Genomic DNA, 25,747 nt, shown 5'->3' with positions numbered 1-25,747 from the left:
TCGGGGTTCAATTTCTTTCATGATGAGGTTAGCAGCCTCTCTGCCTTCATAAACTGCATCTCATTTAGAATGCCATGATCTTTGTTCTTGCCAGCACAGACACAGTGCTTCCATCACTGTTGTTCTTGGCAAATTTACTGGCCTGCTGTATCTAAGTGAATTGGTTTCAAGATCTTCATCCTTGCCTTCAAATTCCAACATAGCTTCGCCTATCTTACCTCGTCACTTCAAACTTGGAGAGCAAAGTTTGAACATTTCATCAGCTGAACCCAGAGATTGAATTAGTCTTTAACTCATCCATTTTTAATCAATCTGGTAATAAGATGACGTAGACTCAAAGTGGGTTGTTTGCTCCAGAAAAGAGCTAACACCATCACTTTCCCCTTACTTCCATGGGCTTCCACTTTCACTTAGACCCACTTTTAGTTTTGGCTTGGGTTCACATACTTGGAGGATAAATGTATGTTGAAATGGATGAAACAAACAAAAGTTAGTTGATTTCTGGGTTCATATATACCAACCTATAAAATTAGAAAAAGCTGACAATGACACACAGTGGTTGATAACTAAAGCAATCCTGAATATAGGCCTCGTGACACGTGAAGATGAGGAGTCAGATTGAAAGCCCCAGTGTACTGCCGTCTTGTCATAACTTAAGCTTATTGATGGTGAAAATGCCTAAAGTGCACGAAAACAGTTTTCAGTAGTATCAAATTTAGAAATTACTGATTCCGCACATGACTGCTGAAGAAGCAAAATTTGTTTGTGGGCCTCCCTGGAAAATTTAGATTTTTGGCACTTTATTTGGTGTATTTTCAGGCACTACTATAGTTCTAGTATTAGAGACTAAGGGCCCGATTTTGTGGATTGTGTGGGAAATGGTCGGATTCCCCGAATGTGGGGTTCTGACCCGAAAAAAAATGGGTCAGCCAGCTGCATGCAATTTTCCCTCAAGTGGCCAATTAATTTCCAGCGTGTGGACAGCCTTGCTAATTGTCCATTTCTAGTCAGAAAACCCCACAGTATGATGTCATCATTCGTGGTGCTTTCAAGGTCCACAGCAAGCATTGCTTCCTCTGTTGGCTTCCAAACGAACCATACAGGATGGCAGAGGAGCCTGCAGCAGCTGTGGCCAGTGCCAGACCCTGAGCTGCCTCCAAATTCAACGAAGCTTCACTGCAGGCATTATTGGATGGGGTTAGGGCCCACAGGGAGGTCATCTTCCCTAGGTCAGGCAGGAAGAGGCCTCCCACTGAGACCAAGGCTGCATGGATGCAGGTGTCAGCAGATGTCAACTCGAATGTGCATGTAACCTTGGCATCACATCTCTAACGCCTTCCTCTACTCCCCCACAGGACCATCCAGAGCCCCCGTCCCCACTGTGGAGGAGGAAGAGGCTGTGCAGCCAGACTCCTCAGAGGAAGCTCCAACCTCTGAGGGCGCAGCGTCAGCAGAAGTAAGCGCACCCAGCACCAGCGCAGACACTCACACCTTGGGGGGAACTTCGGGACATAGAGTAGTGTTGTCACAGCTCACAAGTGAGCCTCAGCAGATTCTGGAGACAGCGACAGCAGTGGAGCGTCCTCGTTGGAGGGCGCAGGACTCTGCCAGCTCAGCTCAGCTGCGCTGCATGTCGACCCTCTGTCTCTGGGTCCACCCGCAAGAGAAGAGGTGATGGATCTCCATGCACAGATGCAGGAGTCTCTGGCAGGTTTTGTCTCCAGGGTCGCTGCGAGTGTGGAGCAAATGGAGGAGTCCATAGCGACCATGAGCAGAGCCTTTGTGGAGTCATTGGCGCATGAACGCATCACCATGGAAAGGTTGGCAACCTCCATGGAGGAGATAACTCGCCAGGGTACGGAAAACATGGTGAGTGCTCATAAGAGAATGACATCTCTTGAGGAGCGTTGGCCATCTATTGAACAGAGAAACCAGACCTTCATGGAAGTCCTTCTGAGTAGGACTGCCAGTGCAGATATGGGTCCCCATGGCCCCCTAAAGTGCAGCAAGATGCTCTCAAGCCACTTCCAAGCGCTGGCCCCTTCTGGCCTGTGCAGCTTCAGGTGAGTGAGCAGCAGCCTGGTGCTCCTGGTGCTTATCCTGCTGTTCCTGGTTCTGCTGCTGTTGCCTCTGCTGCTGGAGATCCTCTAATGGCAAGAAGGGAAGGAAAAAAAGGCGTCGCATGCCTCTGGTAGATGCCTCCGCTGAGGAAGCGCTGAGTGAGGGTGGCGAGAGGGGCTTCCCAGGAGATCACATTGGAGAAGTGTGTGAGGCTCCAACCTTACACAGCTGTGCCTAAGCCTTGAAGAAGTGGCCCCAAGCCTGCAACAACAAAGTCCTTCAACATACAAATGCTCTCCGATTAAATCGCAGCTTTCCCGAATGACCTGCAGCTGAGAGCAAGCAAGCCGGCAAGCTTCACGCCAGGTTTCATCAGTGGGCTTCTCCGCAGGCGTGTTTAGCGTGGGGAACCCTTGAAAATCGCAAGGGCCCCTTAAAATGGCATTAAACATGCCAATAATTGGTGATTAGGGTCCCGACGGCCAGTCCCGCCAGCAGCGGGCGGGACTGATTCGGGTCGCAGAGAAACGGCGGTCCGAAAGTCGGACAGGGCTTGGGGGGGGGGGGGGGGGGTCGCGACCCCCTATTTCTGCGATTTTCGGCCCCCGCTCGCCTGAAAACCCACCCGACGGCTGGCAGAAAATCGGTGCCTAATACTTTCTCCTGGAAGGGTTACAAAATCGTTCAAATATGAAAAATATAGACATTTCATACAACTTTGTGGCGACTGAGGAATGTCATACAAATATGATATGCATTCATCTGCTATTTTTGCCAGAAGTAATTTCTAGACAATAGGTGTATCTTCTTATACTGGAAAATATATCATTTTGCAATGAAATCGAAAATATACAAAGGTGTGGTTTGCAAGAACAGGCGTGTGGAGCTAATCTTGTTCTCTCCTGTGGACCTGACTGACTGCCCCCACTCTGGGGCTTTCAATCTGTGCTACTCTTATTCATTATTAATGTCATTTCTCACATTTCCCAATGGATGTCGACTGCTCTAATATGGATGTCATGGTTTCAAACCAAAAACAGCTTTCAGTGTTGCAGAAGATAACCGGACATTACAAGTCACCCACAAGTGGCCAATGGTTTACATCACACATCACAGTCATACACTATTGTAAAATTCTAAGTATGGGAATATCAGTGTTTTTTTAAAGTTATATAAGTAAAGCTCATTCCACACCTCATTGCCTGTTTTATTTCTAATTACTGCTAATGCCATTAGTGCAGTGACAAGAATTCTGAAGTAAAACCAGTTGCTGAATTCATTCTGTATCTTGAGAAAACAGCTGCAACTAATCTTATTCAGGTCGGAAGCTTCCCGCGGGTGCAAGCCTCCGACCTGCACTTAGCGCGCCGGCCGATGTGCTGTGGGCCCGCGTGGTATTCCGATCCTGGGCCTCCTCCAGCTGCCGGCGCGCAGTGCTTGCGTATCCCAGGGTCGCAGTTAGTTCGAAGCATCCCCTGGGATCACGTGGGCCATGGGGAGCCAATGGTAGCAGGGAAATGCCCATTCATAAAATTGACAGGAAGAGCTGTCAAACCTATAAATACTATAAGCCCCAAAACATAACTAAAACTTCAAATAATTTTTTTTTTAAATCACATTTTAAAAATAACTATAAATTACATGAAATAACTATTTTAAACAATTTAAAATTTTGAAAAAATTAATTACATTTTCTAACGGGGCTAAAAATAAACGTACCCATCTTTAAAGTATTTAAAAATAATAAACCTGTGGAAAAAATGTTTTAATTTTAATTAATTCACCACTAACCTTGTTAAAAGCAGGCCTTGCACCTGCTTTTTAAAAGTGTAACTGCTGGAGACTTACACTCCCGGAGAAACCTGAAAAAAACCGTAATTTCGATGTGCATCCGCTGACTCTCCGGTGCACCCGTTCCACCTGTCAACCCCTTCTTTCAAGGGAACAGAAGTTCCGGTTTCCCGCGCATGCGCAGTGCATGCACGAAACCGGCACTTTCGTTGGGCCTACGCGTGAGTACCCAGTGCATACTCACGCATGGGGACCTGAATTTCTGGGCCAATAAACCTTCACCAAAGGCAACAGCCACGCCTGCCCCATAAAGTTTTTTTGAGGGAAATTTAAGTGTTTTTAACAATGCCGTTTAGTCACATATTTGTTATGTGTAACTTCTTCAGGGATAAATGCTAAATATATACACATATAACTATGGCTTTGAAAAACCATCAGCTCATCATAAACCTTTTCTGCCTCAAGTTTGTGTGTGAGCAACAGCGGGAGAAGGTAATGTTTGGTTCTGACAGTCTCCTACTGCTTACTTTGGTTATAACAGCCTTCATTTCCAGCCTCCTATTTGGTTTTGTCAAAATCCAGACCTGACCTGCAGCTGATCTTGATTGGTTCGGATGGGCTCCAGATTTTCCCTCCAGCTGATCTGATCAGTTGACACTGACAATTTCCAATTTCAGTGTAAAAAGCTGATTTTTCTTGTCCTGGGCTGGTGTGGTGAGGAGAAACTTTGCATATTCTGCCCTCTGGAGCTAAATGGTTGAGAAGGACCAAATATAAAGTGCACAATAATGTGTTCTGTGGAAGAAATGGACTTGATATGGTGAAGATCCTCTTGTTCCATAATTTTATTAAAATTCTTGTTGGCTTTTTCAGGAACAGTTAGGTCAACCTATTTGTTTAAAATGATAGGTTTTGGGAGGGAGATCTTGCTGATCTATTTAGTTTAAAATGTTTTGTTTGGCGGCTTCAGTTTGTTATTTGCAAATTTGTGTACTCGCTTTAATTTTTTGCTCTGTGTCCTTTTTCTCTAGGGGGCTTTACCAAAGTACTCCCATAATGCCCTTATGGTTCAAGCCATGAAGACCAACCTGACAGATCCAGATATCCATATATTATTCTTTGATGTGGAAGCACTGATCATCCAGCTGCTAACGGAGGAAGCATCCAGACCCAACCCCACTCTTATTTCTCCAGAGAGCCTCCAGAAAGCGCCAGGTGGCACAGACAAAAGCAGCTCGTTCCTGACTGGGAAGAGAGCAGCTGTCCTCTTCCAACAGGTGAAGGAAACTATCAAAGAGAATATTAAAGAGCATTTGCTGGATGACGATGAAGATGATGACGATGAAATGAAGAAGCAGAAGAGGGAAGAAAGTGACTCAGAATACAAGGGCAACAAATCAAAGCCACTCACACTGTTAGAGTACAATCTAACAATGGACACTGCCAAGCTCTTCATGTCCTGTCTTCATGCTTGGGGGTTGAGTGAAGGATTAGATGAGGTTTGCCTCATCCGCCTTGGCATGTTAAAACCTCACTGTCCTGTATCTTTTGGTTTGCTGTCAAGGGGAGGACATATGTCGCTGATGCTTCCGGGCTTCAAACAGACTGCTTGCAAGACACTAGATGGTGCCATTGAAACAGGAAAAAAGCTAGTTCTGGGAAACAGCACATATAATGTGTCCCGGGCAGTCACAACCCAACACCTGCTCTCTCTTATCTCCTTAGCCAATACATTAATGAGCATGACCAATGCCACTTTCATCGGGGAGCACATGAAAAAATTGCCACAAAGGTGTGAATCATTCTCTGCTCTCGTACAATTTAAAGTAAAATCATTTAAATTATGAATATTAATATTGAATTTTGATGCAAAGGTATTGTGGGGTAAATTTCAGAATAATTATTTCTTTCATAGCTTTGATAACCCAATCCATTTATTTTCTAAATATAGTTGTATATATGGATGCTGTTTTTTTTCCTGACAAAAGCAACTTTAAGAAACAGGCTATGCGTTGTGATCGTAGTCTCCATCTGTCACCCTATCTTCAACCTTTCCTTTCCCTCCATTGTCTCATTGTTTGTTGTCTCACAACAATGCTTCCACATCTCCCACCTGTTCCTCTTTGAGATTCACAAATCTAGCCTCTGCCCTAGCTACACCACCGAGACTGTGCTGGTCGGAGTTACAGTCAACATCTGTGTGACTGTGATCATGACTTGATGTTTCTCCTCAACCATTCTTCACCTCCCCACTGCCTTCAACAATGTCATCGACTCCAACATTTCTTTCTCTACAGTTCATCTCCCTGGCACTGCCCTTCAATGGTTTCATATGCATCTGTCTGATTATAGACATTGCCTCCAGTGGTTTTTCCTTTTGTCACTTTTGCCTGCACAGTCAACTCTGGTGTATCACAAGCTTTATCTTTGATCCCTTCTTCTTTTATATTCTACTCCTTATTAATATCATTTGAAAGCATGTGAGCAGCTTCCACATGTACATCAAAACTAGCTCTACCTCTCCATCTCCTCCATTTGATCCAAAGGTTGTTGTCACATTGTCCAACTGTCTGTCTGACATTGTGATCTTGGTGAATTGAACTTAATGTTGACAAAAGCAAAGCCATCTTCTTTGGCTTCGGCCAGCACCGACACGCCTCTGGCTTTGACTTCATCAATCTACCCAGCTGCTGCCTCGGCCTGAGGCGAGAGGTGTGGCACCTTAATGCATTACTTGATCCCAAGCTCAATTTCCTTCCCCTTATATGATCCGTTACCAATTATGCCTTCCTGCATTTGTGCAATATCACTCACCTCCACCCCACCTCTGCACTACTGCTGTTGAAATCCTACTCCACATGTTGATCCTTCCTCCACCCTCCACAAACTGCAACTCATTCAGAATACTGCAGCCCCCATCCTCACTTGCACAGAGTCCCTCTTCAGCTAATGCCGGCACCTACGTGTTTCTGGCCTTCAATCTATCAACTGCCTGGCTGACACTCGGACTTAGAGGTATGGAATCCTTGTACATTGTTTGACCCCGAGCTCAATGTTATTCCCTACATATTAACCCATTGCCAATACCATCTTAAATAACAACAGAAAACGCTGGAAAAACTCGTCAGGCCAGGCAGCATCCGTGGAGAGAGAAACAGAGTTAACGTTTCAGGTCTCGGACCCTTCATCAGAACTCCCTCCTTTCTTGAATAGAGGTGTTACATTTGTGGTTTTCCAATTCGCTGGGACCTCTCCAGAATCCAGGGAATTTTGGAAGATTACAACCAATGCATCCACTATCTCTGCAGCCACTTCTTTTAAGACCCTAGGATGCAGACCATCAGGTCCAGGGGACTTGTCCACCTTTAGGCCCATAAGTTTGCCTAGTACTTTTTCTCTAGTGATGGTGATTGTTTTAAGTTCCCCCCTCCCTATTGCCCCTTGATTATCTATTATTATTGGGATGCTTTTAGTGTCTTCTACCGTGAAGACCGACACAAACTATTTGTTCAAAGTCTCTGCCATTTCCCTGTTTCCCCATTATTAATTCCCCAGTCTCATCCTCGAATGGACCAATGTTTACTTTAGTTATTCCCTTTTTATATACCTGTAGAAGCTCTTACTGTCTGTTTTTATATTTTTTGCTAGTTTACTCTCTCAAACTATCTTCTCTTTTTTGTCCTTTGCTGGTTTCTAAACATTTCCCAATCCTCTGTGTAAAGTCTGTGGGTTGTTTAGTTAATTAATACACAGACTACCAGAGTAACTTAAAACAGGACTTTACTATTCGAAGGTCAGGGCGAATCTGCCCAATAAATCCTGACACAACACTTATATACTGGTGTGGTCACCGTCGGTATTACAGTATACAGAAGCCAAACAAAGTAGTGCCACACCTAAAATAGTTCTCTTAAAGGTGAACGGTTACATACAATAGTTCTCTTAAAGGTAGATGGGTACATACACTACAATCCTCCCTTTTTAGCTTACAACATACTTATTCCCCATTAACATAACATATAATCAACTTCATGTAAAACAATTCACAGATATAGTCTCTGCGGGAAACAGTTCACAGATTCAGTCTCTGCGGGAACAGTTCACAGATTCAGTCTCTGGTCTTGACTCGGTCCGAACAACATCTCTGTGGTGTAGCCGGTTCACATTTCTTGCGTGACTCATCCAATAGTCTTTCCCTTGGCTTAACAGCTTGAACTTCCGTCCTGCTGAACTAGCAGTGCTGACTTTTACAAACAGCTGGACTGCCTTGGTAATTTTTCCTACTTTCCAACTGATTTGGCCCCCTTCGTAGGGCCCACGTGCATGATCTGATAGAAGTGATAATGATTTAGATGGTTATCGTCTTCTGCTTCGTCTTTTTCTTTTCTGTTTCTTGGAGACTCTCGGGGCTCCCTTATCCGCTGCCAGCTGTCGCGCCACCATCTCCCTATGTTCCTTAGACTTTAAGTGCTTCATCCTGATTTCTGCACTTTGGGAGTTTTCATCACAAGCTGGGCAGACTAAGTCATCGTAATATTCCGTGTCACTCAACAGGTCATGGTAATATTCGGTGTCGTCCTGAGCTAGTCCAGCGAGAGGGCCTGCTACTTCTTCCTTACCCAACTGGACGTTAGCCGACTGTTGTTCCCTCCCTAGACATCTTTCCTGAAGAGACTTCTTCATGCGTTCATATTCATCCCGCTCTTCCTGGGTTTCCTGCCAATCCTTCACTAATGACCTCATTTGTGATTCCAATACTTCCCCTTCCATCGGGGATTGATTGATCGGGCTATTCAATCCTTCTACTGGAGCAGCTGTTTCAACATTCTGTAGTTCACATTGACGTGATTCAGCGTACCTTCGGCAGCCCCGTAAAATCTGTGTTGCAACCTCAACTATTCCCCAAACTTTTGAGAGCTCCGAACCCCTTCCATTTGAAGATTGAAGCGCGTGTTCAAATGGTTCCCATTGCAGAGTCTTGTCTCTCAGCATATGAAGGAGTTGGCTGACTGTTAACTCTTCCACGGGGACCCTGTGGATCAGAGTCTTCTCCATTTCATCCACCTTTTCCTCCAATGCTTTCACCTTTTTTTCCTCTTGTACTTTGGCTTTAAGCGCTCGGAGAAGTTGCGCCTTGATGCTCTCTAGCTCATGTTCAGGGGCCATTCTTACAGTCTCTGTGTTTCTTACAGTTGCCTTTTCTTTCACTGAAAGAATTCCCAGTTGAATCTGTTCTTCAAGTTGTTGAGCCTCAGTCATTGCCGCCTCATATTTGCCTTGGGTTTCCTTCAATATTTTTATGAGTTCTTGGACATCTTGACTTTCATGTTCTGCCATGTCTTTCACCTCTAATTTCTCATCTATGGATGGAACTTCTACCGATGAGTCTGTCTTGGCCTTGAGCTCATCAAGAATTTCCTGCAGCCTTTGGACTTCTTGCTCATGTTCAACCTTTAGTTGCTCATATGCTTCCACTGAAACTAGCTTTTCAGAGGTTGCCGAGTTAACCCCCTCCAGGATTGTAGCCTGGGCCTGTTCATACTGTTCCTTCAACTTCTCAAACTCTGCTTGTAAGGAGTCGTAGAGAAGAACTGGAATAAAATCCTGGCTTCCTGAAGATTCCTCTTCATTTGCTTCTTTCTGCAAATATTCTAACTCCTGAACATCATAAGGGAGATGTGATCGGTGATTGGTCACGATGGCTCTATGGTCGCTCTCTGCTTGAGCTAGCTGCTTCTGTTGTCTTTCCAGATTCTCCCATTCGGTGTCATAGAACTTTTTCATTGTTTTCATCTCTTGTACGAGACGGTAACTCAATTGTTCTAATTGCTGTCGTAATTTGAAATAAAGTTGAGTCCGAGCTCGGTGTTCTTCCGTCATGGATATGTCCTTAAACTGAACAGACTCAGAATTCTCTGTCAAACTATGTTGTCGTCGTTCGGTGGAGATCTGTTCTGAAACTTTGTTCTTCTCTGGAGCATAAGCCTTTCTGCATGCCTTCGTTTTTCCAACCTTAGTCGGCAGGTCCATTTTAGCCTTGTCTTTCACATTTGGGTTGGTCTTATCGTCATCCGATTCAGAATCTGAGCTGATTGTCTGCACCGAGTCCTCACTCGTTATGGCTTTTAGATAGTGCCATTCCATGTCTATTTTCTTGATCCACTCCCGTCCTAGAAGTGGTGGTCCTCCCTCAGGCAGTACGTATAAGTTCATTCTTGGGTGTTCTTTACCCCTATCTCTCACCTTGACTCTTATCTTTCCCATGGGGTATACTTTATGCCCCGTGTATGTCTGCAATATGAACTTGGTATCTCTTAAGGGTATATGTGAGAATAGCTGGTGGTAATCCCTTCGATTTATGACTGATAGAGCTGATCCAGTGTCCAACTCCATTTTCACTTGGACTCCAGCTATTTTTAGCATGACCCAGATAGTTTGTAGGTCAGCTTCCTTACTCACATTGTGAATTCTCAGACTACCCAGCTCCTGGCCGTTTGGGTCTGAGTCCGAATTCTGTTCGTCTGAACTCTTCTCAGCCACCTTGTGTACCTTGTACTTTTCCTGTGATGGCTTCCTTTGGTTGTTGGTCCTTTGGTTGTTGGTCTTCTTCCCTGACCGGCATACCTTAGCTATGTGACCCAGTTTGCCACATTTCCTACATTCCTGGTTCTTAAACCAGCATTGGTTCTAGTCGTGTGTTGTCTTCCCACAACGATAACATTTTGTTGTTGTCGAGGTAATTTGATCCACACTGAGTGCCGCTGTCTTTAGCTGCATTTCCGCAGTTCCCTTCACTGCGGCTTCGTGCGATGCTGCAATAAGGACAACCCTGTCAAGTGTAAGGTCGTTCTCTTCGAGTCGTCGCTTTTGCGTTCCTTCCTTTGCCAATCCGCACATGAACTTGTCTCGCAATGCCTCTGTCAGATTCCCTCGAAACTGGCAGTGTTTCACTAGTCTACGCAGTTCGACCAAGTATTCTGCGTTGCTTTCGTCTTTCCGTTGCGTTCTCGCATAGAATTTGAATCGTTCCGCCAACATCAACGGTGTGGGGTTCAAGTGATCCTTCAGAACAGCCACAATATCATCGAAGGTCTGATCCGCCGGTTTAGCTGGTGATAGTAGATGCTTCAAGAGCCCGTATGTCTTCGCGCCCATCGAGTTTAGCAAGGTTATAGCTTTGTCATCTTCTATTTTATTGGCCTCACAATAGATCTCAATGCGTTCCACATACGTGGCCCAGTCTTCTACCTCGGAATTAAAATCGTTGATGTTACCACGCTTAGGCATCTTCCTCTCTTCCTGATAAACACCACGAATTATTTCTTTAAAATTTTTTTTTTTTTTTTTTTTTCAAGATGGCGGTTCCCGCGAAAATGGCGGTTTCCCGCGCTTATCTTCTCTCCCCGCCCACTTCAATGGCGGTTTCCCGCTTCTGTCTTCTTCCCCGCCTAATGGCGGCTTCCCGCGTTTCTTCCCCTGGCGGGAGGGGTACACTTTCCCCACGGGCGACGGCCACTGGCTTTCAGGTTCACAGCCTGCGCGTCGGCTTCAGTGCTTTCTCTTTTCTCGGCAGGGCAACCGGCGCTGGGTACACCCCGTTGACGGCGAACAGTTTCAGCCGCTGGACTGGCTCTCGCTCAGTCTCCCTTGGTCGGCTCTGCCTCTCCCGCTCGCTCGGCTCCCAATCGCGCCTCCCAGCCCTCTCGCAGTCCGGTGCTTCCCTCCCCGGCTGCGGCTGAGTTTATCTCTTCCCGCGCCTACGTTCCCGGTCGCAGCGCTTCGTGGCTTCGGTCGCTGCCCGGCCTTTTTCGCCGGTCGCGGTCTAGCTGTCTCACGACGCCGTTGCGTCCCCCAGCCTGTCTGTACCGCGGCTTCCTTGCTCCACGCTGCCCCAGTCTCAGCGCCTCTGGACCCGACTTCTGTCCGGCTCCTTTCCCCCTCGACCGTGGTCGAGTGCACCGCCCTTATCCTCCGGTTATTCTTTTTACTTTCCCTTACTCACAGTCACCGTGGCCGCCTTGCTTCTCGTGCTGATCGGCTCACTCCTCACCGTGGCAGAAGGGACAGTCAGTGCCTGTTGCTGATGGAAGTCTTTGTCTCTAAATTCTTCCTCCTTTCTAGTTCTGCAGCCTCGAGTTTTCTCCCAGCAGAACGACGAGGGCGGTTGCCTCTTCTCGACGCTCGTTAACTGCTTCGGAAGTATTGTTGCCGCAGGGTACGATCGGACTCGTCGCCACTGTAAAATCTGTGGGTTGTTTAGTTAATTAATACACAGACTACCAGAGTAACTTAAAACAGGACTTTACTATTCGAAGGTCAGGGCGAATCTGCCCAATAAATCCTGACACAACACTTATATACTGGTGTGGTCACCGTCGGTATTACAGTATACAGAAGCCAAACAAAGTAGTGCCACACCTAAAATAGTTCTCTTAAAGGTGAACGGTTACATACAATAGTTCTCTTAAAGGTAGACGGGTACATACACTACACTCTGGTCTACCACTAATCTTCGCATCATTGTATGCCTTTGTTTTCAATTTGATACCATCTTTAACTTCCTTAGTTAGCCACGGATGGTTCATTCTTCTCTTATAGTCTTTCTTTCTCACTGGAATATATCTTTGCTGAGAGTTATGAAATATCTCCAAAAACATCTGCTACTGCTTATCTACCGTCTTACCCTTTAATCTATTTTCCCAGCCCAATTTAGCCAACTCTGTTTTCATACCTTTGTAATTGCCTTTATTTAAGTTGAGGATACTAGTTTGAGACCCAAGTTTCTCACCCTCAAACTGAATTTGAAATTCTAACATGTTATGATCACTCATAAAGGATCCTTTACGATGAGATCATTAATTAATGCTATCTCATTACACATTACAGATCTAAAATAGCCTACTCCCTGGTTGATTCCATAATGTATTGTTCTAAGAAACCATCCCAAATACACTCTATGAACTCTTCCTCAAGGCTACCTTTGTCAATTTGATTTGTCCAATCTATATGCAGATTAAAATCGCCCATGATTATTGCAGTACCTTTCTTACAAGCCTCCATTATTTCTTGATTTATACTCTGTCCTAAAGTGTAGCTACTGTTAGGGGGCTTATAGACTACTCCCACCAGTGACTTCTTTCCATTATTATTTCTTCTCTCCACCCAAGCTGATTCTACATCTTGATCTTCTGAGCCAATATAATTTCTCACTACTGCACTCATCTCATCCTTTATTAACAGAGCTACCCCACCTCCTTTTCCTTTCTGCCTATCCTTCCAAAATATCAAATACCCCATAATATTCAGTTCCCAGCCTTGGTCACCTTGCAACCACGTCTCTGTAATGGCTATCAGATCATACCCATTTATTTCTATTTCTGCTGTCAACTCATCTATCTTGTTACGAATGCTGCGTGCATTCAGATAAAGCGCTTGCAAATTTGTCTTTTTACCATTTTTCCCTACTCTGACTACTTTCTGATGCACTCTTATGTTTATACGCTCTGTCCCTTCCTGTCACACTTTGGTTATCATTACCCCTATCACTATCCTGCATTATTACCTTCTCCTTTCTCTTTGACTTTTTTAATTTCCCTCACCTGAACCCTCCCCCTCAGTATTTAGTTTAAAGCCCTATCTACAGCCCTAGTTATTCGATTCGCCAGGACACTGATCCCAGCATGGTTCAAGTGAAGCCCGTCCCAACGGAACAACTCTCTCTTTCCCCAGTACTGGTGCCAATGCCCCATGAGTCAAAACCCATTTCTCCCACACCAGTCTCTGAGTCACGCATTCAATTCTCTGATCTTATTTACCCTATGCCAATTTGCTCATGGCTCAGGTAGTAATCCAGAGATTGTCCTTCAATGTGGTTAAGTGCAATGTTACGCATTTTGGCCTGGGAAACTCCAAACGTGTATAGAATGCAGAGGTATCTGATTAAGATTACAAAATAGAATAGAGACCTTGGAGGCATAATTGATAAATCATTGACAATCTTCAAGTAGTTTGACAACACTATTAGGAAGGTAAATAAGATTTTGGGTTATAGTGCTAGAAAATAGAATAGAAAACTAAGAATACTGTACATAGGCTGCTCAAATTGTTGCTGTCAGACTCGGAATATTGTCTCCAGTTTTGGTCCCTGCACACCTCAGTAGTAGCACTCTTGCCTCTGAATTGGAAGGTCAGTGCAGCTGCAGGAACAAGAGATGCTACCCAATAAATTCTCCTTCAGAAGTTAAGAGTTGAGTCAATGCTAAATTGATTAGTATATTCAAGACAGAGATCGATAAATTTTTGGATACTAAGGGACTTGAGGGATATGGGGATCAGGCAGAAAGGTGGAGATGAGGCAGAAGATCAGCCATGATCTTATTGAATGGTGGAGTAGGCTCGAAGGGCCGAATGGTCTACTCCTGCTTCTATTTCTTATGTTCTTATGTCATGGGTTCAAGCACCATTCTAGACGCTTGAGCACATAATCTGCTGCAAAGCAAGAAAGAACTTGCATTTCTATAGTGCCTTTCACAACCTTGGGACATACTGAAGCACTTCACAGCTGATGAGGTACTTTTTGAAGTGTAGTGACTCTTGTAATGTAGGGAACGAGGCAGCCAATTTACGTATAGCAAGGTCCCAAAAGCCACAATGGGATAAATGACCAGATAATCTGTTTTAGTGATGTTTATTGAGTGATAAATATTGGTTAGAAATCCCCTGCTTTTCTTCAAATAGTGCCGTGCAATCTTTTACGCCCACCTGAGAGGGCAGACGGGGCCTCGGTTTAACGTCTCTTCCGAATAGTGCAGTACGGAGGGAATAATACACGGTTTGAAAAGCTGCCTTTCAGATGAAAATCAAACAGTGTCAATATCTGCCTTCTCAGTTGGGCGTAAAAGATCCCATGACACTACGATTTAGACTTCGCAATCAAAAACACAATTTCTAAATTTGCAGACGACACCAAATTGGGGATGTCAACAAATTACAAGAAGACATTAATAAACTTGCAGAATGGGCATACAATTGGCAAATTAATTTCAACACAGATAAGTGTGAGGTATTACATTTTGATAAAAATAAGGAGGTCACATATTTCTTGGAAAATAAGAATCTATATGGGGGTCAAGGAGCAAAGGGGTCTGGGAGTACAAATACACAAATCACTAAAAGTAGCGATGCAAGTTAATAAGGCTGTTTTAAAAAAAAAAAAAAAGGCAAACCAAGCACTAGGGTTTATTTCTAGAGAGATAGAATTGAAAAGTAGTGAAGCTATGCTTAACTTGTATCAAACCTTGGTTAGACCACATTTGGAGTACTGCGTACAGTTCTGGTCGCCATATTATAAAAAGGACATGGAGGCACCAGAGAGGGTGCAAAAAAGATTTTCAAGTATGATACCAGAAATGCGAGGTTATACCTATCAGGAAAGGATGAAAAGAGAAGGCTGAGAGGTAACCTAATAGAGGTCTTTAAAATTATGAAAGGTTTTGATAGAGTAGATACAGAGAGTGTTTCCACTTGTGGGGAAGAGCAAAATTAGAGACCATGAATATAAGATAGTCACCAGAAATCAAATAGGGAATTCAAAAGAAACTTCTTTACCCAGAGTTTGGTGAGAATGTGGAACTGACTACCACAGGGAATAGTTGAGGTGAATCGTATAGATCCATTTAAGGGGAAGCTGGATAAGCATATGAGGGAGAAGGGAATTGAGGGTTGTGCTGATGGAGTTAGATGAGGAAGGAGGGGAGGAGGCTCGAGTGGAGCATAAATGCTGGCATGGACAGGTTGGGGAGAATGGCCTGTTTCTCTGCTGTATATTCTATGTATTTAAAGAAGAGATGGGGAATTCGCTTCATCAACATTTATCCTTCAAAGCAACTGGTCATGTATCTAATTTTTGTTTGTGGGACCTTGTGTGGAAATTGACTGCTCTGTTTACCTATGTTACAATAGTGACAAACTTCAAAAGCACCTCATTGGCTGTAATGCGCTTTGGGATGTCTTGACATGAAAGACGCTAAATAAACGGCAGATTTGTTCTTTCTATAGCCATCTTAACTAACGTAACCAACTACACCAAACCTAATCCCTTCATCATCTTGTCAAATTTTTTTGGTCTTTTAATACTCCTGTGAAGCGCCTTGGGACGTTTTACTACGTTAAAGGCACTATATAAATAAAAGTTGTCATTATTGTTATAGGCACAGCGAAAGTTGGGAGCTTGAGTATACAGTGCATCAGCAAAGAGTTTGGTTAGATGTTAGGAAATACTACTTTTTACACAGACTTTGCCCTCTAGTACATATTACCGAAACGTATTGGATACCCTTGAGACCTTCACAAAAGAGCAGAACAAGTTCCTGAGAGTGGAGGACATTTTCAGTATAGAGGTTAAGTTGTGGTGTAGCTGGGAATAGTAGGATTTACAAGTTATTACAGTCTCCCTAGAGCTTTGATTGATATCCCAAGAGAGGTGGTGACGAATTATATTTTCCTGTATAGTCCTTTGGCGTTTTCCCTTCTTCAGGAGATTACTTGACTAGGAAAGTGGGTGAATGGTGTACGTGGCTGCACCATATCTTCATAGGTGGGCTAGATGGCCTTTTCCCAAACTTTTCACAAGTTTATCTCTTAACAGCCCCGTCCTCTCAGGCTTCCATTCCTATCTATCCCAAGGCAGTCACTATATCACCTCAAAAAAATGTCTTCCAAAATCTAAAACAGATGATGTCATTTATTTAATTCTTGTTTGTGAGATCTTGCTGTGTGCAATTTTGCTGCTATGTTTCCTACATTATAACAGTGACCACACTTCAGAAGTACTTTATTGCCTGTAAAGTGTTTTGGGACATCCTGAGGCGAAAGGTGCTGTATAAATACAAGTCTTTTTCTGTTTTTAAATCCTTCCTTGCTCCGATCAATCTGAGCAAACTTCTCTAGCCATATGTCCCAGCTGAGTCTGTGGCTTGTTCTCCATTCCGCCATGAGACGAATTATTCATTCACTATGTCCTTGATCTCTGGAATACTCTCCCAAAGCCTTTTTGCCTTGCTATTCCTCTCCTTGTCTTCAAAGATATTTTAAAAATCCGTCCTGTGATTTTTGGTTTGCTCGAAATTTCGGTCAACCCCAAATTCCTCATTGCCTCATTTCCACCTTTCCCCTTGTAAAGTGCTGTGAAGTTCTTTTGCATGAGCATTATATGAATCTAAGTAGTTTCCAACAAGATTATGTATCCATAGGCAGGGTGTTACTGATAAGGTTCATAGGTTGAGAGAGCTATTCACAATATGTATCAGAAGATTTTGTTGGTTACAGTAAGGGGCTGTTGCATTTAAACCGTATTGAGGAGAAAGAAATTAAAATTGAAGTTTATAAAGTGCAGCTTCCTGTGCGCCAACAGGCAACAAACTTGGTAGATAGGAGCAGGAGTAGGCCATTCGGCCCCTTGAGCCTGCTCCGCCATTCAATGAGATCATGGCTGATCATCCAAATTCAGTACCCTGTCCCTGCTTTCTCCCCATACCCCTTGATCCCTTTAGCCTTAAGAAATATATCTAACTCCTTCTTGAATATATTTAATGAATTGGCCTCTACTGCCTTCTGTGGTAGAGAATTCCATAGGTTCACCACTCTCTGGGTGAAGAAATTCCTCCTCATCTCTGTCCTAAATGGCTTACCCCTTATCTTTAGACTGTGACCCCTGGTTCTGGACTCCCCCGTCATCGGGAACATCCTTCCTGCATCTAGTCTTTCTAGTCCTGTTAGAATTTTATATGTTTCAATGAGATCCCCTCTCATTCTTCTAAACTCCAGTGAGTATAAGCCCAATTGACCCAATCTCTGCTCATACGTCATTCCTGCCATCCCAGGTATCAGTCTGGTGAATCTTCGCTGCACTCCCTCCATGGCAAGAACATCCTTCCTCAGATAAGGCGACCAAAATGGCACACAATACTCAAGGTGTGGTCTCACCAAGGCCCTGTACAACTGCAGCAAGACATCCTTGTTCCTGTACTCGAATCCTCTCGCTACGAAGGCTAACATACCATTTGCCTTCTTAACCGCCTGCTGCACCTGCATGCTTACCTTCAGCGACTGGTGCACAAGGACACCCAGGTCTCGTTGCACTTCCCCTTCTCCCAATCTATTGCCGTTCAGATAATAATCTGCCTTCCTGTTTTTGCCACCAAAGTGGATAACCTCGCATTTATCCACATTATACTGCATCTGCCATACATCTGCCCAATCACCCAACCTGTCCAAATCATACTGGAGTTTCTCAGCATCCTCCTCACAGCACACACGCCCACCCAGCTTTGTGTCGTCTGCAAACTTGGAGATATTACATCTAGTTCCCTCGTCTAGATCATTAATATATATTGTGACTAGCTGTGGTCCTAGCACCGATCCCTGCGGTGCCCCACAGATAACAGCAACTCGGAATACTTTAATCAAAATTTGTCATTTTTGTCATTTCCTTGGAGCATTGTGTGGTATGCCAGAATTTAAGGTTTAAATGGCCGATGTTTGGTTCAGTGCAAGATTGCCTGTTCTGTATGAAGCAGCCACCCATGGACCTCAAATTTGTCTGAGATGATAGATTCCATTAAGTAATGGGAACAAAAATTTCACAACTTAACAGGGAAACTATCAACTTTAGTACATCATATTGTAACTGATTATCAGCTGAATTAATTATAGCAGATGTCCATGCCAGTGGTAACATGTCACTGATGAAGTCATTTAAATAGAAATTATGCATTTCATATCACCTGTAATTCTCATTGCTTAACTTGCATGGAAAGATACAACATTGTATTTATACAAAAGCAACTGTACTTAGTTACTTTAGTGCAGACTTGAAAGGCATAACTGTCATATTTTCAATTTGGTAGCCAGGTGATTATTAGTGAGAGAAATGAAACAGCAAATATAACATTTAAAAAAAAAAAAATTTAGTAGAATATCTGAGAATATGGAAAAAAAAATGTAGTTTTTGTCAAGACTGAAGCTAAATTATGGTAACAAAGGACTAAACTAAAATGATTGTATTATGAAGACTGCAATTAAAGTTTGACTACATTTTAAAATAGAGACCAAACTAAAATGAATGCTGGGGTTCTTCTGCTATTTTTCTAAAATAGCATCTTAGTTTTTTTTAGGAAATAATAGTATTGTATTTTTATTACCACTGAATGTATTTTGCATTACGACATGCCACAGAGTTTTGGCATTTCACACAAGGAACAAAAGATAGTCTGGCTTTCATGCTGAAAAATTCGTCTTATCAGGTCTACCAATTTTTTGTTTTTCTTTAGAACATATGTAGTAAGTCTATAATAATTGCTAGCGTTAAACGTATCTTTCTTGATGCTTGAAATTGATTTGGTTTTAATAAAATGGTAAATACCTTTAACATATAGCTTAGAGTATCCCTTTGGATAAATTTTAGTTCTGGACTGTTGTGGAGAATAGTTTTCTCTGATTTTGTTTTTTTCTTTTAAGTTAAATGGGTTGTAACTATAAGGCTATAGTTACTTAGAGATTTGTTGATGAGATGGGTAGACACTAAAACTTACAACATATGACTGATGTGGCAGAGCTTCAAACCTTGAACCTCAAGCAAGCTTGACCTGTTCTGAAAGGCTGTAATTAATATTTGATTGTTATTCCTTGCAGACCACAGAAACCAAGCACCCTAGAGATGACTAAAGGGAAACCTTCCCCTCCAGTCTCCACCACTGCTGTACAGGGACAGATCAAACAAGGTAACTACAAAGAAAAGCTTGGAGAGGAGCACAGTATTAAAATGACAGGGGGGAAGGCTAAATGTACTGTGTGAAATGATTCCTCCTCAGTCTTGTGTGTTGTTGAAATATTTTCTACCTTTCTAAAAGGCCAGAGTTAAGCAATGTGCGTGTATATATATCAAGTAGTTTCAATGTACTAAATTCCAGTATGCTAAGAGATTAAAATTCTGTGATTCAAGTAGAAGATACAGGAGGTAATTCTGGAATGTTAACTTTGTTTGCTGTAGATTATCTAGGCTTGCTTAGTATTGGTTTTGCTGCAATTTAATTGTTAGGTTTTTAGTGTCCATTTTGCTTTTTTAAATCCAAATGTTGAGCAGATGAAGTTCAATCAGTTTGTTACTGCATAAATTACCTATTTATAGTATCTGAAGTTCTTGCATCCAGCATGTCTCTTTTGCACCACAAATTAATTAGCTTACACATTGTATTCATAAAAAAGGAGCAAATCACCAATGAACAGGTAGGGAACCTACCGATGAACAAAAACATACCAATCAGGGATCAACATTTAGAAAGCCACTACAAATAAAGCAACTGACCAGGTGGAGCGGGAAACCAATGAAAACAAAATGCCTTTGCTTGCCATCTTCCTTTGTCAGTAATCTCAGGACGTAGTATTGGAAATAAGGTTTCTAAAATAATAAATATAAAAAAATACATATGTCTCAACAAATCATTAAACTTATCCATCCAATTCTTTTTTCCGTGTTTCAAATATTTCTAATAGCATTTTCATCTGCATGGGACTTCTCTCAGCTGTGTGTCAGCTCCAAACTACCTTAGAGGAAGCTCAACAAGATAACAGACTGGACCTCCCATAATGCACCACTGTCACTCTGTTCAAGCATTCTGAGGACTACAATTTCCAGAATGCAGATCTTAGCAGCTTCTCTTTCAATGAACACCACCATGCCTTGCATGTGTTGGGGTGCATAACATACCAGGAGACTAGCACTTGCTGTTTATAAGCTTCACACCTACTCTTGGCTAACAATAAAAAAGACCTGACAGAGCTAAAACCCAGGGGTTGTTATACAGGCCATGAATACATTGAACATAACTGTGAAAACAACGCGATTAAGAAATAAATTATTGAACTTATTCTGAGTTAACTTTGACAAGGAAAACAATGTAACTATATACAAGGTCTTGTAATGTATAGTGGCAAAAATGTTCTATATGTTGTACAGAATTAACTGTATCTGTGGCTCTTACCAGCTTCTACCACCAGCCCCAATCTGCACCTATCTCAGCCACAGACTTTGCAGCTCTCAGTTGCCGGATAAACTGATATTTCTCCATCCCTGTTTCAACTCAGGTCTTGTATCCTGTCCAGCTACTTCCCTCCTGTGCTTATGTTGCATTCCTAACACAACTACTTTGCTCTTTATGATCTAGTTCCTACCCAATTGCTCCATTCCTTGGCTCCATATCCCTGATTATCCATGAGCCAGCCATGCCACATAAGATCTGCTGGTATTACTTGTGTTTTAATATCGGGATATTTATATAACTATTTTAAAGGATGCAGGGGATCAAAAATCAGGAAGTCTGAGAACTTCACAAAGTCAGATGAGAATGACTGAAACGAGTATAACAAGGAGTTGATGGAAAACAGATATTTGCTTTTTGGATAGCAGCAAGTGCTCAAAATGAATTATAGCAATGCATGAATTGAGCAAAATGATAAACTGCCAGGTCTTTTTAGAAGTATATTGGATTGAAATACCATGTGTGAATCTGGATTTAGGAGATGTGAAGAATTCATTAAACACAAACTGACTCAAGAATATATAACAGATATAGAGGTCTGTACAGCATTTGTTTTGCAGAAGTTCAAAGTATAAAATACCTACATAGAATTTTTCATTAGGACCTCCAAGTAAAGTGAGGAAACAGGCAAGGAGATTCTATTAGTATTGTTAAGTGCTCAAAAAACATGAGTTTAAACATTTCCCACACTGCAGTTGTCAGATTTTTAATTCTTCAGTTTTAAATATCTTTTTGAATATCAAGATTGCATTTGCTGCCTAGTCCTTGACTGTACCTGAGGATTGGAGAATAATTAACCTAATTCTAATGTTCAAAAAGTAAGGCTTGCATCAAGAAATTTACAGCCAATTAATCGAAAATCAATAGTCATAAAAATACTCAAGCATGAGCATTTTACGCTGCTTTATCAATGTACATCTCGAGCATAGTGAGTACTAGATCTTAAATAATTGGTTTTAGAAGGAGTGGATTTTTGTGTCACAAGTCCACAGGATTTTTTTAAGGTGGTAACTAAAAGAGTGGGTGGAGGCTATTCTTTGGGTATGGAGGAGAGGTGAGAGGAGCAACCCTTGGACATAAAGGCAGGATTTGACTGAGTATGGCACCAAGGAGCCGTAGAAAAATTGAGGTCAAATGGAAAGCCCTCCATACCTGAAACAAAGATGCTTGTGGTTATCAGATGGAGGCTGCAACAACAGCAACTTGCATTTCTATAGCACTTCAACATAGTAAAACATCCCAAGGCGCTTCACAGGAGCGTAAGCAGACAAAAATTGACACTTTGCCAAAGAAGGAGACATTAGGACAGGTGACCAAAATTTGATTGATCATAGAGGTAGGTTTTAAGGAGCATCTTAAATTACAACCGTGACTACAAATCAAAAAGTACTTAATTGGCTGTAAAGTGATTTGGGGCATTCTGAGGTTGTGAAAGGTGCTATACAAAAGCAAGTCTTTTTTAAAGGAGGAGAGAAAGATGGAGCTACCAAGCGGTTTAGGGAGAGAATTCCGGAGCTTAGGGCCTAGATGGCTGAAAGCACGGCCGCAAATGGTGGAAGTGGGGGGATGCACAAGAGGCCAGAGTTGTAGGAACACAGAGTTTGCAGAGGGTTGTAGGGCTGGAAGAGGTTACAGAGATAGGGAGGGGTGAGGCCATGGAGAGATGCGACCCATGGAGGATGAGAATTTTAAAATTGAGGCATTGGTGGTTCAGAAGCCAATGTAGGTCAGCAAGCGCAAGGGTGATGGGTGAATGGGACTTGTTGTGAGTTAGGATACGAGCAGCAGAGTTTTGGATGAGCTTAAGTTTATGGAAGGGGGATGATGGGAGGTTGGTTAGGAGTCCATTGGAATAGTTGAGTCTGGCGGTAATAACAGCATGGATGAGGGTTTCAGCAGCAGAAGGGCTGATGCAGGGGTGGAGACGAGTGATATTAGAGGTGAAAATAGCTGGTCTTTGTGGCGGAGAGGATATGGGGTCGGAAAATCATTGCAGACTCAGGAAATCACTGCAGGCGTTCCTCATGGAGGTGTCCTTGGCCCTACCATCTTCATCTGCTTAGTCAATGACCTTTCCTTTGTCATAAGGTTAGGAGCAGAGCTGTTTGCTGACTATTCCACAGAGTTGAGCTACATTCACGACTGCTGATAATGAAGCAGCCCATGCCAATCTACAGCAGGACTTGGATAACATCCAGGCTTGGGCTAACAAATGGCAGGTAACCCTCATGCCAGGTAAGTCACAAGCGAAAACCCAGCCAGTTCCTCTTGACGTTCAGTGGCTCCCCCATCATTGAGTCTCCTACCATCAGCATCTTGAGCAATCACCATTGAACAGAAGCTTAACTAGACCAGCCATACCAACACTGTGGCTATAAGAGCAACTCAGAGGCTGAATATTCTGCAAAGAGTGGCTCAACGCCTGACCCCTGATCTACAATGCTCAAGTCAGAAGTGTGGTAGCATACTCATCACTCGTGGATGAATGCAGCTGCAACAATGTTTAAGAAGTTTAACACCATCCAAGACAGACCAGTTGGCTTGATTAGCACCCCTGACACCAGGTTCAATATCCACCCCATCCATTGCCAGTGTGTCTGCAATATGTATGATCTACAGGAATCACTACAACAATTACCCAATGTTACTTTGACAGCACCTCCAACCCCTGAAACTTCTACCACTGAGAAGGATGAACAGCAATGTTGTGGGAAAGCCATAACCTCCAGTTTGCAAGTCGCACACCATCCTGACTTGGACATATATTGCCATTCCTTTATTATCGCTGGCTCAAAATCCTGGTCAAAGTTCCGACCCAACACCAACGTGGGAGCACCATCACCACAAATACTGCAGTAGTTCAAGGAGAAAGCCCATCACCATCTTTCCAGGCTTACTAGAAATGGGCCATATATGCAGCCTTGCTAGCATCGCCCACATTCCAAGAGCAAATATATCTATATATATAAAGCGGCTCTTCTGTCTGTCCCGATGTCTGCCTGTCTGTCTGTCCGTTCTCTATACGTTTGAAAGTTATAGAGCGTACCGACGCGCGCGTCGCCTCAAAAGAAAGCTTGCGATTCCGGACCGGTCATAGGCGTATTTACGTTTCGGCCGGACAAAAATCCCGCCCGCGGTATCCGAAAAACGTTTAGCGTTCCGCTCATTAGCATCTCATTAGCGACCGTGTGACGTCGAGGTCGACCAATCGGACGGGCGCGTGCCATCCTACAGTTGAGTGTCGAGTGACTCGACGATTGACCAATCCTACGCTTCGGTGACCTGACCGGTCGACCAATCGGTGCGTGTGTCGGCGGGCCTTATCCTTCTGAACCGAGGTGAGTGGCCGCCATCTTGATTTTTCACAATTTTTTCCCCCACACTTTCTGTGTGTTAGGGAACTAAGGTAAATATTTTAATGATGTGTTAGGGAATTAAATAACAATTTAATAGGGGGGGGGAGAGCCTCGGGAAATCGCGGGGGGGGGAGAGCCTCGGGAAATCGCGGGGGGGGAGAGCCTCGGGAAATCGCGGGGGGGGGGAGCCTCGGGAAATCGCGGGGGGGGGAGAGCCTCGGGAAATCGCGCGGGGGGGGGGGGAGAGCCTCGGGAAATCGCGGGGGGGGGGGGGGAGAGCCTCGGGAAATCGCCGGGGGGGGAGAGCCTCGGGAAATCGCGGGGGGGGGGGGAGAGCCTCGGGAAATCGCGGGGGGGAGAGCCTCGGGAAATCGCGGGGGGCTCGCGCCGCCCGCACTGACCGCGCATGCGCCGCCCACAGCGGCCGTCCATCAGCCGCGCGATACGCGGGGGACCTCAGCTCCGGACCTCAAGCACTAGGCAGGGGGAGGGGCCGGAGAGAGGGATAGAGGGGAGGGCTGGGGGTGGGCGAGGGGAGGGAGGGAGACAGGCAAGGGGAGGGAGACGGGAGGGAGGGAGGGGAGGGGAGGGAAGGGAGAGGAGGGGAGGGAGAGGAGAGGAGGGGAGGGGAGGGAGGGATAGGACAGGGAGAGGACATGACAGGGAGAGGGGGGACACACAGGGGCAGGGAGACCAAGCGCCCCAAAATTGCCCTCGCAACGCGGGGCTCCCCAGCTAGTATATATATATAAAAATGGATTTTTTCAGGTGGTGTAGAATAAAATTCCATTTAATTTTGCCGATGATACAAAGGTAGATGGGAAAGTAAGCTGTGAGGAGGCTGCAAATGGATATGGATGGATTAAGTAAGTGGGCAACAATGTGACAGATGGAATATAACATGGAGAAATGTGAAGTTACCCACTTTGGTAAGAAAAGCAGAAAAGGTGAGAAACTGGCAAATGTTGGTATTCAGAGAGACCTGGGTATCCTTGTACATGAACCACTGAAAGTTAACATGCAGGCACAGCAAGCAATTAGGAAAGCAAATGGCATGTTGGCCTTTATTACAAAGGGATTGGAGTATAAGAGTAAAGAAGTCTTACTGCAATAACAAAGGGCCTTCGTGAGACCACACCTGAAGTACTGTGTACCATTTTGGTCTCCTTACCTAAGGATGGATATATTTGCGTTAGAGAGAGTGCAATGTAGGTTTACTAGACTGGTGAGGGGATGTCCTATGAGGAGAGATTGAGTAGACTAGGCCTATATTACCTAGAGTTTAGAAGAATGAGAGGTGATCTCATTGAAACATCTAAAATTCATGAGGGGATTGACAGGGTAGATGTAGGGAGGATGTTTTCCCTGGCTGCGGAATCTAGTACTAGGTGACATAGTCTCAGAATAAGGGGTCGGCCATTTAGGACTGAGATGAGAAATGTC

General features: G+C 43.8%; 1 protein-coding gene across 7 annotated transcripts in view; it reads left to right on the top strand.

The window, feature by feature from the left end:
* Positions 1-25,747, top strand: part of wdr7 (WD repeat domain 7) — an 836,682-nt gene that overhangs the window by 269,251 nt on the left and 541,684 nt on the right. For all 7 annotated transcript variants that reach the window (XR_015074758.1, XM_085974490.1, XM_085974481.1 and 4 more), the window contains 2 exons: positions 4,884-5,644; positions 19,543-19,631. Coding sequence is in view for 6 of the 7 variants with exons in the window: in XM_085974490.1 (XP_085830616.1) it covers positions 4,884-5,644; positions 19,543-19,631 (850 nt within the window). In the remaining variant the exon portion in view is untranslated. The remainder of the gene's footprint in view (positions 1-4,883; positions 5,645-19,542; positions 19,632-25,747) is intronic.

The sequence above is a fragment of the Somniosus microcephalus genome, chromosome 2 (genome assembly GCF_052327205.1).
Source record: "Somniosus microcephalus isolate GS21.2 chromosome 2, FLI_Smic_1.0, whole genome shotgun sequence".
Classification (NCBI taxonomy): domain Eukaryota; kingdom Metazoa; phylum Chordata; class Chondrichthyes; order Squaliformes; family Somniosidae; genus Somniosus; species Somniosus microcephalus.
Note: the sequence above shows the minus strand (reverse complement) of the source record. Positions and strands in the feature narration are given on the sequence as shown.